This window comes from Xiphias gladius, chromosome 16 (genome assembly GCF_016859285.1).
Source record: "Xiphias gladius isolate SHS-SW01 ecotype Sanya breed wild chromosome 16, ASM1685928v1, whole genome shotgun sequence".
In the NCBI taxonomy this organism is placed as follows: domain Eukaryota; kingdom Metazoa; phylum Chordata; class Actinopteri; order Istiophoriformes; family Xiphiidae; genus Xiphias; species Xiphias gladius.
In genome coordinates this window covers 21,812,359-21,828,027 of record NC_053415.1, presented here as the reverse complement: position 1 = coordinate 21,828,027, position 15,669 = coordinate 21,812,359, and the positions used below count along the sequence as shown (strand labels likewise).

Below are 15,669 nucleotides of genomic sequence, written 5' to 3'. Positions count from 1 at the left end.
GAAGAGGGGAATTCACGGCGGCCAGAAGAATGGTACCATTAATACGGTCACTATTTATATCTTGGTGTCGGCGGTCGGCTCTCAGTTGTCAGGATGGCCGAGTGGTCTAAGGCGCCAGACTCAAGGTGAATCCTTCCTGTGTAGCGGGACTTCTGGTCTCCGAATGGAGGCGTGGGTTCGAATCCCACTTCTGACAATAACTTTTTCGGCGCCGGTGACACCTTCGTTATGTCCCCGACGGCTCCTTTCGCAAGACCTCAATCTACCTCCCTACCTACCTACCTACCGACAGGCCTCGGTTCACCGCGTATCGTATGCGTCTTCGCCCGCTTGTCCTATCGCAAATCTGATGGAAATTAGCGCCACCGCACGATACCAGCCGTGACGGGTCCTCCGTCCTGTGGTAGTGAATTAAGCGAGTGAATACTTCCGTGAATGAGAGATTTCAGTTTTTGATTTTTAATACATTTGCAAAAATTTGCTTTCATTTCTTCATTTTCAGACAGATTAAGTTGGTCTCTTCCAAACTTTTACAGCCTTTTCGGTAGAAAGCTATTTTTGTTACTCCCCTTTCACTAAAGCTCCGGGCAGGGAAACACGAACAGGGGTTTCCCCAGCCCCCTGATAAAGGCCGTGCGAAGGCTTCGGAAGGACTCCCACTTGATCTGATTAACTCCGAGCCCCGGTTCCGGCTCCCCTCTCTCCAACGGGCCACGGCCCTCACGGCGTCCCAAGACCGACTTGATTAACTTGTGAACCTCTCCTTTTAAGCGCCGTCTTCGACCAAACAAGCAGCAGCGCCACCTGCTGACGAAAGATGGGGGATTGAAAGAAAAAAAAAAAAAGCTTACAGCACCTGGTATTCCCAGGCGGTCTCCCATCCAAGTACTGACCAGGCCCGACCCTGCTTAGCTTCCGAGATCAGACGAGATCGGGCGTGTTCAGGGTGGTATGGCCGTAAGCGGTTACTGCTGCCGCAGACAGGCTATTTATACACCGCCTTCGGCTCCCTGACTTGCGTCTCCGTGGTGACCACGTTACTTTCCTCCCAGCCCCCCTTGAAATAACGGTGCTGGTTTTAGTGCTGGATTAGTGCTAAAAAAATCCCAGGAAGAGACCAAACCCAACGAAGAGTCGAGCCCACTTACACATACCGTCAGCCCGACGGCTGCCTTGGCTCGACCTTCGGGTTCACCGGTCTCCGATGTTAAGCGTCGAAATAGCCCGCGTCGCTCCATTAAACCGCGTCTCCGGGGCGGTGTCGTGGCACGGCACGTCCCAGACCGCATGAGCCTATACGGCGTCGTAAAAACCGTTTATCCTCCTGAAAACCAACACAAAAAAAAACCCTGTATTAGCAGACGTTGCTTGGCAGCAGTCAAACGGCCGCCCGCCCGTGATCCGAGCACGGTTGTCAGGATGGCCGAGCGGTCTAAGGCGCCAGACTCAAGGTGACAAAAGCCTTCCTGTAAACGGGACTTCTGGTCTCCGAATGGAGGCGTGGGTTCGAATCCCACTTCTGACAATGACTTTTCTTCCCTCCCCTGTGTCGTACACAAAATATAAAGCGCTCATAAAAAAGTTTTTTTTCCCCTGTTTTGTCTTTTCTTGGCACATCGAATCGCAGTCAAAACGTCCACTTTTCAACAGACTGCCCTTCCTAAAGGCTTCATCGAGCTGTAATAAATAGCTTTATTGATGGTTTAAAAAACCAACAAAAACGATTTACTAATTCTTTCCAGATTAAATCTATGCAATTAATGACAATGACGTCTGCAGCTATTTGTTTATTCTTTGATTTCCTACATAGACATGACAGAGACATTTTGAGCATGAATCGACTTCCTCAGGTAAAGGTGAGGGTGTGAACAACCTTGGGAAGTATTAATTGAATAACTATCAGTGTAACAACCTACTATTCAGTGATTCGGCACAAAATCTGGTGCTCCAGTCCCCCAATAAGGTTCAATATTATTACACATTTGTGTAGATAATTTTTTATACGGTGGTATATCTATCTATCTATATATACATATATATGTATGTATGTATAAACCAAACCAAAACAGCAGTACGCTACACAATTACCGAAACCACTAAAACCTATGAAACTAAATGAGAGAGTTTCATAGGTTTTACCTCAGCGGTCAGTGTCGGTAGGTAGGTTGGCAGGTAGGTTGAGGTCTTGCGAAAGGAGCCGTCGGGAACATAACGAAGGTGTCACCGGCGCCAAAAAGTTATGTCAGAAGTGGGATTCGAACCCACGCCTCCATTGGGAGACCAGAAGTCCCGCTGCACAGGAAGGATTCACCTTGAGTCTGGCGCCTTAGACCGCTCGGCCATCCTGACAACCGTGCTTGGACTGCCCCCGTCTTTCATCACAAGAGGACTAGACTATGGTTATGAAGACATTTCTGACATTTCCTGTGCAGCGGGACTTCTGGTCTCCGAATGGAGGCGTGGGTTCGAATCCCACTTCTGACAATAACTTTTTCGGCGCCGGTGACACCTTCGTTATGTCCCCGACGGCTCCTTTCGCAAGACCTCAACCTACCTGCCAACCCACCTACCTCCCTACCTACCTACCGGCAGAGGCCTCGGTTCACTGCGTATCGTATGCGTCTTCGCCGCTTTTCCGATCGCAAATCTGATGGAAATTAGCGCCACCGCACAATACCAGCTGTGAGGGGTCCTCCGTCCTGTGGTAGTGAATTAAGCGAGTGAATACTTCCGTGAATGAGAGATTTCAGTTTTTGATTTTTAATACATTTGCAAAAAAATTTGCTTTCATTTCGTCATTTTCAGACAGATTAAGTTGGTCTCTTCCAAACTTTTACAGCCTTTTCGGTAGAAAGCTATTTTTGTTACTCCCCTTTCACTAAAGCTCCGGGCAGGGAAACACGAACAGGGGTTTCCCCAGCCCCCTGATAAAGGCCGTGAGAAGGCTTCGGAAGGACTCCCACTTGATCTGATTAACTCCGAGCCCCGGTTCCGGCTCCCCTCACTCCCACGGGCCACGGCCCTCACGGCGTCCCAAGACCGACTTGATTAACTTGTGAACCTCTCCTTTTAAGCGCCGTCTTCGACCACACAAGCAGCAGCGCCACCTGCTGACGAAAGATGGGGGATTTATATATATATGTATGTATGTGTAAACCAAACCAAAACAGCGGTAAGCTAGTGGGTTGAATGGGTTCAATCAGCTCTCCCTTTGGGCAAGAAGAGGCAGTCACTCCTCCATCATCAGTCACAAGCAACCCAGCGAGCGTGCTGGCGGTAAAGTAAAAATCTGGCCTACAACGTTAAAACAACCTGTCAGCACTCTAAGGCACACACAGGACCCCGATACATGCAAGAGAAAGGAAAAGCAGCTCCGATAAATACTTCAAATTAACCCCGTGTTCTCCCCTTTAAACACGACCCTGGGACAAGCTAAACCTACTATTTATTTAAGGTGGCGGTCTTAGAAAAGAAACCACCAGCTCATCGTCGTCCAGGTCTTGAAACCCCTCCAACAGTCTCCTGTTGCCTTTAATATGATTCGTTGTCAGTTCCTACTTGTTTGGACCTCTACAGCGGCCAGCTACCAAGCCTCCACACGGAAAGAAGAAACACAATCGGTCGTACGAGGCAAACAGGGAGTCGGTTCCTTTGAGGAATTGGTGCATACGTATTTACAGCGCTCTGCAACATTTTGATAAAATAACTCAACGATAACGTGCAAAATACGAAATACGAATACCCCGCACAATTCCGGCTAAATAAAAGTAAAATACCTAAACTAAAAGCAATGAACCCACACAAGCAAAAAGAAACAAAACTGAAAATAAAATGAAGTAGTCAAACTAAACCAAACCAAACCAAGAACAGGCTAAACAGTCAGGTAAAACTGAGGAAGCCTTGAGAAATCAGACGAGATCGGGCGTACTCAGTTTGGTTTTGGCCTTCGGCGACACCGTCTGATATACACAGGCTCTTTGATGCGTGCTAAAAGATCACTAGCAGTTCTCGTTAACTGTTGAACACGGTCGTCAGTGATTTACTTTTCCTGTAACACTCAACAAATCCAGACACTAGACGAAAAACCGAAAATGAATTAATCCAACTAACGAGAAATGTCTTCATAACCATAGTCTAATAAATCATGTAACTCTGTGGCGTAAGTTGGCCGTCCCCCTTTGTCCAAAACCTTTTAAAACGGACATCAGGGATCCGCACCTCTTTGTGGGGGACATGTTCGTTCGGTGTAGGGGAAAAAACCCACAGTGTCGACATACATGTAGTCATTAATCAACCAGCGGCAGCGGGGACTTTACACCGGAAACTTCCCAGCGCCTAAAATGGTATTTACTGAAAGTGACACAAAATAAAATGGAGGTGCTCGACAGAGCATGAGGCACAGACTGCAAATATCAAACGGAGTAGAGCGGAGCGGTCTCCGCGACAGAGGCTGCAGCACCCTCTTGTGGTGAAAGACGGGGGCAGTCTAAGTACAGTTGTCAGGATGGCCGAGCGGTCTAAGGCGCCAGACTCAAGGTGAATCCTTCCTGTGCAGCGGGACTTCTGGTCTCCCAATGGAGGCGTGGGTTCGAATCCCACTTCTGACAATAACTTTTCTTCCCTTTCACTGTGTCGTACACAAGATATAATGCGCTTATGAAGGTCAACGTGACCTGCAAAAAGGTGTGTGTGTGTGTGTGTGTTTGTTTGTTTGTTTCCCGAGGATTGGTACCCCCCTCCACTCCATCAAGTCTTTACAAACGTTAGTAAGTCATTAATAACAAGCCCTGTCTCCACTACAGGGGCAGCAGCGTCCCCTGCTGACGAAAGATGGGGGATTGAAAGAAAAAAAAAAGCTTACAGCACCTGGTATTCCCAGGCGGTCTCCCATCCAAGTACTGACCAGGCCCGACCCTGCTTAGCTTCCGAGATCAGACGAGATCGGGCGTGTTCAGGGTGGTATGGCCGTAAGCGGTTACTACTGCTGCAAACAGGCCCTTTATACATGGCGAAAGACCATTATTTAAAGACTAGTGTTTCTGTTCCCTTTGCGGTCATTCTGAGACTTTCTGTGGTTGTTTAATGTCTTCACACTGGGCTGTTTTATTTTCCATCAAGAAGCATTTACAGTACTAGCCCCCGGCATTTCGCGTCCACGTGAAAACGCACCTGCGCAGCGTCTGGATCCAATTAACCTGATTTAATGGCGCAGCTGCGCGGCGCTTCCAGTCTCCCAGTGCCGGTCTGTGGTCTCGTCTGGCGGCAGGGGGGAAGCTGAGCGGACCGGAGCACTGCCATGGCGTCCGCACTGATGGCTTGGGTTTGGACCGGTTTAACTCTAGCCCAGCTCAACAACGCAGAGAGCCACCGGTACGCACACGGACGTGTGACCGGCCAGGAAGAGCTTTACGGCGGCAGCGAGCAGACGTTCGACGCGGATCCAGAAAACTGGAGCCACCGAAGCTTCCCAGCGCCGGTTTGGAATTTCCTACAGGGTATAAACCTGCTGCTCCCTTGTGCCTTTTTTTTTTTTCCTTTTTATATCTCTGGCCGAAAAAATAGACACTCAAATCTTTTTTTTTTTTTCATCAGTTGGCCTGCAACAGAGTAATGTGCTTTGGTTTTCCAACCCCATATACGTAAAGTTGCTAAGGCTGGAAAGATGGGAGCCATCTAAGACCCGAGACAAAGAAGTACACTTTCTTGTGCTTTAGAAACGTGCTAATGTGGTATTCATATCAGCCTACACAGTCCCAAAACCTGTGACCACAGCTATACACTTTATTTTGCTAAACGACCTTTAGTCCCCCATTAATCATATATTAATCTGAGGACTGAAGAGGTATTGACAGAACGTTTATTTATTTATTTATTTATACATATATATTATATTTATTCCCTCCAACCATTACAACCTTTAAACTTGTCACCTTTGACACCGAATTATCAAATGCACTTTGAGCAATACTCAGTATTTCAGCATACACAATCCATTTAATGTGAAATACAGAAACACTGAATAAACTCAAATAGAATAGGCATGGTTCAATAAGGGAGTCTTTTTAAATATTATATATATATATATATATATATATATATATATATATATATATATATATATATATATATATATATATATATATATATATATATATAAAAAAAAAAAACACCTTTTCAAATGCTAAGCACATGCGGGGCAATTAAAGTCTCCTTCAACAGGTGGTTGACCAACACCACCGCCAGTGGAACCAGCTCCCACAAAGCGTGAACTCAACCTGGCAGAAAAGAGAGGGAATTAGACGCATGGTAGTTCCATAAATGGGACATTAATCAACTGCATGTGCTCCGAACTTGCCTCACCCATTGCACATGGGTCGTGTTGACACACGTGCTACTCCCGTTTTCAGATGACTTGAGTCCCTCCTCGTCAAAGGGGGACGTCCACCACTTATTTAAATCATGTCTGCCAACTTTAACAAGAAACGAGTCGAGGTCGGTTGCTCGCCTGCTCACTTCAAGGGAAAGCTCACTTTGGGAAGCTGACTTGCTTCCCAAGAGTTAGATTGGTACCACTGCCAAGTCTGTACAACAAAATATGACGCCACCACCAGCTAGTGTCACAGCCGAGAAATAATCTGACACACAACCGCCTATAAAATGGCATTTTGTTGTTTTGACAATTGCATTTTTGTATGGATTAAACAAAGGAGAGAGAGAGAGAAGCTCCTTAATTGGTGAGCTTTGGAGGAGCCGGCGGCCAGATTTTGTCACCTTAGGACGGAGCCAGTCTAGCTGTTTTTCGGTCTTTGTGCTCAGCTAAGCTAACCACCTTCTGGCAGTAGTTTCGTGGCTATCATACAAGCATCCCCTCATCTCATCGCAAGAAAGCGGATAAGCATGTTTTCCAAAATATCTAAGTTTCCCTGTAACCTCAGTTATTGACATTTTTTAAAAAAATGGTTTTTCTCATTCAAGGTATTGGAAAAAGTCCAGAGATGTCAGATTTCAACCGGCCACAGTATCGCTGCAGTAATGGGACAATTTTCCTGCGCTTTTCACTCATTCGATACACAAATCTGCATCTGGAAGGTATGTTTGATTTTTTTCCCCCCACCCGCAGTATGTTTTTACCTTCAGAAAATGGAATATCAGCTGTTGTCTGGAGCCTAATGTTTCTTCAAATCTTTTCCACAGATGGGGCGCGTTTGTTGTCGCTGCCAGACGAGTGTCAAAGTTCGGTTCAGATTTACAGGTGGTGGTTGCTGGTGAAGCTTCCGTATACTGGCTGCCACACAGCAATAAAGGTAAAATGTTTAATTTTTTGCCCCAACTAATGAGTGCCTGTTCTCAAACTCCATCTAATCATGTTATTCCTAGCCCCATGATACCTTGCATGAATTACTGGTGTGACTTCTTTCATTCCTTTCACTGAACCAGCGTCTGCTACAATCAGCGGTGTGCTAATAGGTGCCTTCCCTTTTCTTGCATATTTTCGGGAAATTTATTGTGAGGGAACAGTGAGGGTTTTAAGCATAGGCTGCCAATATTCTGTATTTTTTCTTTATTGTTAAAAAAATCTCATAAAAAGACAGACAATGACTAGATCCTACTAACAAATATTGTGTTCATCCAAAGTCCGATATCTTACTCCTCTGTGCCACAGAGCCCCATTGTTGTCCAAAAATTATTAAAAACACATTAGTCAGCCATTTATGCCTTTTATTACTATGGCCACACAGTATAGTCTTATTTTGACTAAATCCCACATTCACCATCCGGCTGCCAGAGATACTCACTAGGGCACCACATGTGTATTAATCTGCTGCTGAAAATAGCGGACCCCGACAAAAACCGAAATGTATTTCACAAATGCAGCAGGAACCAATAGGCCTGGGGCTGAGACGAACAGAGTGCGCAGGGGACTTGTATAGTATTAAGAGAACTAACGCATTTTTTGGGGGCTTTTCATAGGTTGTTTTGACAATAGGCGATTTAGAATAATCCCAAACTTAAATTAATGACAGTTTTGAGCCTGTGTCACAAATAAAACTCCTAAATTTTCTCATAAATGGAATCATTTTATTAGATATGGAATTCTTCCATCCACGGCATGTATTGGGAATATAGCGAGGGAGTGCTGAAGTGATCATCTGACTGCCTAACCCCTAACCCTAACCTCCTACCACCAGTGGCAGAATGATTTGACTGATGTGACATGAGGAGAAACCTCAGCAATTAACAAATGGCTTATTTAGTGTTTTCAAGGTGGATATTTTTTCTTTTGTGCATAGGAAGCATTCGCTATCCTGTTTGTACTGAACCCTGTGCTGCTGTAGCCTTTGTGTTAATGCGACAATGTTCAATTCAGAATTGTGCCGTGCTCTAAGTGTTAGGGGAAACATTACTAGGTCTGACCGACTTAGATTGTCCTTGTGACTTAAGTAACAGTTACTCTGGAACGTATGAGACAAGGGGGTTTATATTACAGGATAAGTCACTTCATTTGGGAACTGGAGGTGCTGTTGCTCTTGACCAGTCACGCTCAAGTAATTCAAACTATGAGCCTGCACGTGGGTGGATATTTTAAGAATTTTTTTTTTTTTTTTTTTAAACTAGCCAGTACACTGACTGCAAAAAAACAATCTTTGCTCTGGAATTAAATGCAGGTAATGCAGTGTCTTTTGACGCCTCCTACAACTTATGACAACTTTGTCTGTCCCCAGGCTGGAGATGAAATTGGTTTCAACCCGTTGAAACTGCATTATTTCGACCGTCTACTGCAGGAGAACATGACGGGCATGGCCGTCTGTGACCCTCCGGTAATGTCAGCAGGGGCAGCATCACCACTGGTGACTTGTGGAACGACACATGTTACTGTGAGGCTGCCTCGTGAAACAAAACTGATGAAGGTGAAAGAGCTTGGTAAGGGCCAGCTAGTTGGGAGCACACACAAAACACTTTCTTGTGGTGATTGTGATTAATCAACTCAGACAGGCCATCAGACACAGCTGTCGTACATTGCCTTATAAAGTTAATGTAGTAGTAGTAGTAGTAGTAGTAAATAATTGCATTACTTCAACTTATGATTTGTGCACAAATTTGCAAAGTAAATCTAAGATTAATTTTAATTTTTTTGGCAGGTTTCACCAATGAAGGATACTCAGTCAGACAATCGAAGACCTCCAGTACATTATTTGTGGATATATCAAAGTTACCAGACGGAGTAAGTCAAGTGCAAAACATGTTAAACCATTGTTGTAAAAATTTACTGTGAAAACTAATATTGAAAAAATTCACAGGATTCTGGCTATGAACTTCTTTATGTCGACGCTACTGGGAGACTGTGCACGATGCTGGCAGCTTGCTCCCCTACATTGCGAAAAAAAGTTGGGAGGCATCATGTTAGGAGAGCTCTCGAGGAACCGGATTTATTCAACCTGTGGGACTTTGAAGATGTTCCTGTTGAACCATTTGATCCGCAAATAACACAGACGACGACACAGACTACAGCCAGTTCAGCAGCAGATACAACCACAGCCCCAATACAAGAAACTGATATTGAAGGATTTTATGAATTGTGGGACTTTGAAGATGTTCCTGTTGGACTATTCGATCCACAAACACAGACAACACAGACGACACCCTGGTCAGGAACAGATACAGACACAGCCACAACAGAGGATAATGTTGACATTTTTGGTTTGTGGGGATATGAAGAAATTCCTGACGAGCCATATGCTGGAATAGATGCAGAGATTCCAGTGTCTACAACTTCCACAACCTCAGCCTTCACTGCTTTTCCCATCGCGATATTGTCTACCACTGCTACTTCAACCACAGCAACAACAGAAACCCAAACTGTGTCTGCCACAGTTACTACTGCTGCGGCTGCGCCTGCCACGACGAGCACCCCAGCCGCCGCCACCGCCACGTCGAGCGCCGCGACGGCCGCCACGACGAGCACCACAGGCGCCGCCACGACGAGCACCACAGGCGCCGCCATTTATTAGCACCACAGGCGCCGCCAGCCGCCACGACGAAAGCACCACAGGCGCCGCCACGACAGCCGCCGCCACGACGAGCACCACAGGCGCCGCCCAGCGCCGCCGCCGCCGCCACGAGCACCACAGGCGCCGCACAGCCGCCGCCACGACGAGCACCACAGGCGCCGCCACGACAGCCGCCGCCACGACGAGCACCACAGGCGCCGCCACGACAGCCGCCGCCACGACGAGCGCCACGACGAGCACCACAGGCGCCGCCACGACGAGCGCCACGACGAGCACCACAGGCGCCGCCACAGCCGCCGCCACGACGAAAGCCAGGCGCCGCCACGACAGCCGCCGCCACGACGAAGCGCCACGACGAGCACCACAGGCGCCGCCACGACAGCCGCCGCCATTTATTTAGCGCCACGACGCGCCACGACGAGCACCACAGGCGCCGCCACGACAGCCGCCGCCACGACGAGCGCCACGACGAGCACCACAGGCGCCGCCACGACGAGCGCCACGACGAGCACCACAGGCGCCGCCACAGGGGCCGCCACGACGAGCACGACGAGCACCACGGCCGCCGCCACGACGAGCGCCACGACGAGCACCACAGGGGCCGCCACGACGAGCACCACGGCCGCCGCCACGACGAGCGCCACGAGCACCACGGCCGCCGCCACGACGAGCAGCGCCGCCACGACGAGCGCCACGACGAGCGCCACGACGAGCGCCACGACTGGCAGCCCCTCCTCCACCACGACAACGGGTGTCTCGTCCACGACTGGCAGCCCCTCCTCCACCACGACAACGGGTGTCTCGTCCACGACTGGCAGCCCCTCCTCCACCACGACAGGCGCATCCTCCACTACGCGCCCCAGCTTGACAACGACCGGTGGTACCTCCTCCCCCACCACGATGACTGCTGTCTCGACGACAACGCGTCTCTTTTACATGACTGGCAGCCCCTTTTCCACCATGACAGGTGCCTCCTCCACTACGCGCCCCAGCCCGACAACGACCGGTGGTGCCTCAACAACGCGTGTCTCCTCCATGACTGGCAGCCCCACCACCACAACCAGAAGGGGTGCTGCCTCCACTACGAGCCCCGGCTTGACAACGACGAGCGGTACTTCCTTCACCAAGATGACTGCTGTCTCGACAACCGGTCTCTTTACCCCGACTGGCAGCCCCTCCACCCCCACGGCATCCAGTGGTGCCTCGTCCACCACTACCGGCAGGCCCTCCAGCCCCAGCCCCACGGCTTCCAGTGGTGCCTCGTCCGCCACCACCGGCAGACCCTCCAGCCCCAGCCCCACGGCATCCAGTGGTGCCTCGTCCACCACCACCGGCAGACCCTCCAGCCCCAGCTCCACGGCATCCAGTGGTGCCTCGTCCACCACCACCGACAGACCCTCCAGCCCCAGCTCGACGACGACCAGAGGGGCCGCCTCGTCCACCACCACCACGATGACTGCTGCCTCGACGACGACCAGTGGGGCCGCCTCGTCCACCACCACCACGATGACTGCTGTCTCGACAACCGGTCTCTTTACCCCGACTGGCAGCCCCTCCACCCCCACGGCATCCAGTGGTGCCTCGTCCACCACTACCGGCAGGCCCTCCAGCCCCAGCCCCACGGCTTCCAGTGGTGCCTCGTCCACCACCACCGGCAGACCCTCCAGCCCCAGCCCCACGGCATCCAGTGGTGCCTCGTCCACCACCACCGGCAGACCCTCCAGCCCCAGCTCGACGACGACCAGTGGGGCCGCCTCGTCCACCACCACCACGATGACTGCTGCCTCGACGACGACCAGTGGGGCCGCCGCCTCCACCACGACCGGCAGCCCCAGCTCAACGACGACCGGCGGGGCCGCCGCCTCCACCACCACCGGCAGCCCCAGCTCAACGACGACCGGCGGGGCCGCCGCCTCCACCACCACCGGCAGCCCCAGCTCAACGACGACCGGCGGGGCCGCCGCCTCCACCACCACCGGCAGCCCCAGCTCAACGACGACCGGCGGGGCCGCCGCCTCCACCACCACCGGCAGCCCCAGCTCAACGACGACCGGCGGGGCCGCCGCCTCCACCACCACCGGCAGCCCCAGCTCGACGACGACCGGCGGGGCCGCCGCCTCCACCACCACCGGCAGCCCCAGCTCAACGACGACCGGCGGGGCCGCCTCGTCCACCACCACCACGATGACTGCTGCCTCGACGACCGGCGGGGCCGCCTCGTCCACCACCACCACGATGACTGCTGCCTCGACGACCAGTGGGGCCGCCTCGTCCACCACGACCGGCAGCCCCAGCTCGACGACGACCGGCGGGGCCGCCGCCTCCACCACCACCGGCAGCCCCAGCTCGACGACGACCGGCGGGGCCGCCTCGTCCACCACCACCGGCAGCCCCAGCTCGACGACGACCGGTGGGGCCGCCTCGTCTACCACCACCGGCAGCCCCAGCTCGACGACGACCGGAAAGTTTTAGAATACATCAATTTTTCCAACTGTTAGAGAAATTAAATTATGTAAATTTTAAATGTTTCTGAAATTAAAGCACAGAAGAAATAAACAATTGGAGATTTTTGAAAAAAGGACTCCATTGAATCTTGTTGAACTAAATTTGACTCCTCCAGCTTCTTTCTACAATGGACACGAAACATTGTTCAGAGAGTTCGTCCCACCACTGCAGAATGTGTTGCATTTGCAGCTCGCTTTGCTTTCACCTTCTGTCCAGTTCATCCCAACCAGCTCCATGGTGTTTAAGGCTGGAGACTGTGCTGGTCTTCCATCTGAGGCCACCATATAGTTATTTTCCTCTAATGTTCGGGGTCGTTATCATGCGGTAGAATGATTTGTCACCATTCTGATATACAATACTACTTCCTGGAATACAGGATTGTCCTAATAATGCATCAGAGGGTGTAGTAACAGTTTGTTTCATCACTTTGTACAGACAGAGGATTTATAAGTAATCAAAATTTTGGCCACCGGTAGGAATTGTTTAAAGCTTCAAGGCTTCATTTACATTTACAAGTTAACTTAACTAGTTAACTAGTTTTTTTTTTTTTTTTTTAAATCAACATAAATGCCTGTTTTCTATGAAATGTACATGATTTTTCGGTTTATGGTGACCTAAATGTTTTTTTAAAACCTTGGGCAGTTTACCGCTTACCCACGTACCATTTTAAAATTATTCATTGGACTCAATTACAACCACTAGCGCCTACAGCACTAGGACTGGCTCAATGACGGCAACAAGCACAGCCTCTACTAAAACCATCAGTGCTCGACCACAACGTTTTATGTTCAATCATAGTTTACATTTTGAGCATAAACCTGACCTGAACCACAGTATACTTGTAATAATGAACCTAAACTTGGCCAAGTTCTGTCAGGGTTTCTCCAAATTGCATATCCTGGAATACAACACTGGTGGTAAACCACTAGGTCTTCGGTTGAAGTTGCAGTTTTACAGAGCTTGGCCCTCAGATACCTGTAGATTTAGGAAGTAAGTAGTAACCACGTTCAGCCCACCTTTATAAAATGTTTTAAGAATGAAATTGCTTATCAGTAACCACTACAGATATATAAATCATGAGCAGTGTAGCTAGGTGGATGGATTTGGGGTTTTATTATCTCGACAATGGTTACCTGTGTGTTTTTAGAGTAAACTTGACTTGGGGAGGTCCAGGGCTTGGCCTCTAGCTATATTTCTGAATTACTAAAATTATTAGCTTTTTCCTATGAGCTGGATTGCAACCTGAGATCCTTGGCAGGGATCTCTTGGCTGTTCCAAAGATCGCACTGCGGACTAAAGGTGATTGTGACCTTTTTGCGCTGACGCTTTAGGGGGCCTGCCAGAGGATCTAAGGCTCACCAGATACATACAGAGTAAGTGAGCACTAGATGGCAGTTTAATATAAGCAATGAAAGGTAACATTTGAATGTAGCCATTGAAGAACATAAAGCGAATGCACCTGTTTTTAAAGGGATGACACTTAACCGAAAGTGACAAGTGGTTATAGGCACATGCTGGAATTATATCTCATGACTGTAGAACAACTCAAATATTAACTCTCAAAATTTTCATGTTAAGTTTAATCAGCTGTTTTATAAAATCCAGATTCCATAATATGCTCTTTATTTGCAAAGTACGCATTTTTGGTTAAAATCTAATATTGAATATTTGGGGAAAAATGTATTGCAATTAAAATTTTCTTCTGTGAAGTCACATGGCTAAATGATAGATTTAACGAAACTGGGAACAACCTTGAAACCTTAAACAACTCTAATGAAGGCAAAATAGCCAAAAATGTGTTATGTGAAGAGTTGTTTAATTTTGATGTACTAGTTCTAAGTATTTAATATATTTGAGTATTAAAGTAATACTAGTAAATATTAGAGTATTAAAGTATTTAAAAATGCATAAGAAAGGTGTGGGAAAAATGCATCCCCCCCGTTGACATTTTTGTACTCCAACTGCACAGTACCTCTGCATCCTCTTCTCAAAGAAAAGTAACAAATATCTCACCGTAGCCTACTGATGTATTAAGTCCTGCCCCCTTTTTCACGGAAAAGGCAAAGAAGACCCCAAGCTCCAGTTCATCAGCGTCATGTTAATCCTCTTAAGATCTGTCTGACCCCGTCTCATGTATATTATTTCTAAGTAGGAGACAAAAAGGAAATAAACAATCTACAGCATAAAAAGAAATCAGAACATGATAGAATCTTTAGAATGGACACTATTAAGCCCTTTTTAATTTTATTTCCTATTGTAGTTACCAGTTGGTCCAATAATAGAACTTTGCATTGAACATAAAGTACTTGGTTATTAGCTTTTTCTTATCATCACAGAGTAAGTGCAGTGCCACAGTTTCCAGTTGACTAATTTCCCTTGGTTTTTTTGCTTGTCACCACTGAGTGATTAAAATCCTATGAATTAAAAAGTTACCAAATTGCCATTTACTTAATCACAGTAGATAATATATTAAAACAAAGTAGTTTGAATACCAAAAGATGTTTTGTCTTAAGCAGAATAAAATGAATTAAATTCACCCGTGACAGTGAACTTATCGAACCAGGTTAAAACGTTTGTCTTCTGGAAGAATTCGACTGTTACAAGGGCATTTTACTTTGAAAATTCAGGAAAGAGTGTGACGAAGTGGCATTGAGCTCATTTTGGGGGTTGGGTAGCTACAGTTTTAAGAATTAAAATAAGCCCGTCTTTATTTTTGTGAAACTGTCTAACCTGCATTAGACAAATGGTTCTCAAATGTTGTTAGGCCATGGCACCCCTTCAAAAGAAATGTTCTGTCATTGGATCTGCGAGCCACCAAATCCCCAACATAACACGTATATATGCACACAGATGCTTCACACGTTTATGATGATGGGAAGGTGCAATACCACGGCGACTGCACACCCCATCTTCCACGAGCAGCCAAAATAGCCAAGCAGCCAAGGAGTCTGGCTTTGGTTGTGTCGGTCGGCTCAGATTCAGTCCAGTCACCTTAGACTGTGTTGAAGGCTGAGATGCATCAGCATTTCATTGAGCGCTGTTTACCGAGCCATATCTCTCCGTGGCTCGCTCTGCTGAGCCCCTGAAAAAACTCCCAAGCCGGAGAGCGTGTTGTTACTATGACAACCAGCAACCCTCAGTTGTAATGTCATCA

General features: G+C 48.2%; 1 protein-coding gene and 6 non-coding genes across 7 annotated transcripts; 4 read left to right on the top strand and 3 right to left on the bottom strand.

The window, feature by feature from the left end:
* The first annotated feature begins 87 nt into the window (after window positions 1-87).
* On the top strand, window positions 88-196 carry trnal-caa. The gene is made up of 2 exons: window positions 88-125; window positions 151-196. It is a non-coding gene; the product is annotated as a tRNA-Leu (tRNA).
* A 648-nt stretch (window positions 197-844) lies between these two features.
* LOC120802057 lies at window positions 845-963 on the bottom strand. The gene has a single exon (XR_005709172.1). It is a non-coding gene; the product is annotated as a 5S ribosomal RNA (ribosomal RNA).
* A 450-nt stretch (window positions 964-1,413) lies between these two features.
* On the top strand, window positions 1,414-1,525 carry trnal-caa. Its single transcript has 2 exons — window positions 1,414-1,451; window positions 1,480-1,525. It is a non-coding gene; the product is annotated as a tRNA-Leu (tRNA).
* Window positions 1,526-2,240: 715 nt separating this feature from the next.
* On the bottom strand, window positions 2,241-2,349 carry trnal-caa. Its single transcript has 2 exons — window positions 2,312-2,349; window positions 2,241-2,286 (listed from the first exon to the last, which is right to left on the bottom strand). It is a non-coding gene; the product is annotated as a tRNA-Leu (tRNA).
* Window positions 2,350-4,498: 2,149 nt separating this feature from the next.
* trnal-caa lies at window positions 4,499-4,607 on the top strand. The gene is made up of 2 exons: window positions 4,499-4,536; window positions 4,562-4,607. It is a non-coding gene; the product is annotated as a tRNA-Leu (tRNA).
* Window positions 4,608-4,854: 247 nt separating this feature from the next.
* Window positions 4,855-4,973, bottom strand: LOC120802052. The gene has a single exon (XR_005709166.1). It is a non-coding gene; the product is annotated as a 5S ribosomal RNA (ribosomal RNA).
* A 233-nt stretch (window positions 4,974-5,206) lies between these two features.
* Window positions 5,207-12,508, top strand: LOC120801681. Its single transcript, XM_040148859.1, has 8 exons — window positions 5,207-5,495; window positions 6,976-7,089; window positions 7,195-7,304; window positions 8,724-8,922; window positions 9,141-9,223; window positions 9,300-9,993; window positions 10,044-10,890; window positions 11,020-12,508. Exons 1-8 carry the CDS (start codon window positions 5,297-5,299, stop codon window positions 12,506-12,508), a joined length of 3,735 nt encoding a protein of 1,244 aa, XP_040004793.1. The 5' UTR covers window positions 5,207-5,296.
* Window positions 12,509-15,669: the final 3,161 nt, after the last annotated feature.

What these genes read in the sequence shown, in the direction of transcription:
- LOC120801681 (XM_040148859.1), top strand. Translation starts at nt 5,297, where the DNA reads ATGGCGTCCGCACTGATGGCTTGGGTTTGGACCGGTTTAACTCTAGCC. An exon ending in GGTTTGGAATTTCCTACAGG is followed by an intron (nt 5,496 to 6,975) that starts GTATAAACCTGC and finishes TTCTCATTCAAG; the next exon opens with GTATTGGAAAAAGTCCAGAG. An exon ending in CACAAATCTGCATCTGGAAG is followed by an intron (nt 7,090 to 7,194) that starts GTATGTTTGATT and finishes TCTTTTCCACAG; the next exon opens with ATGGGGCGCGTTTGTTGTCG.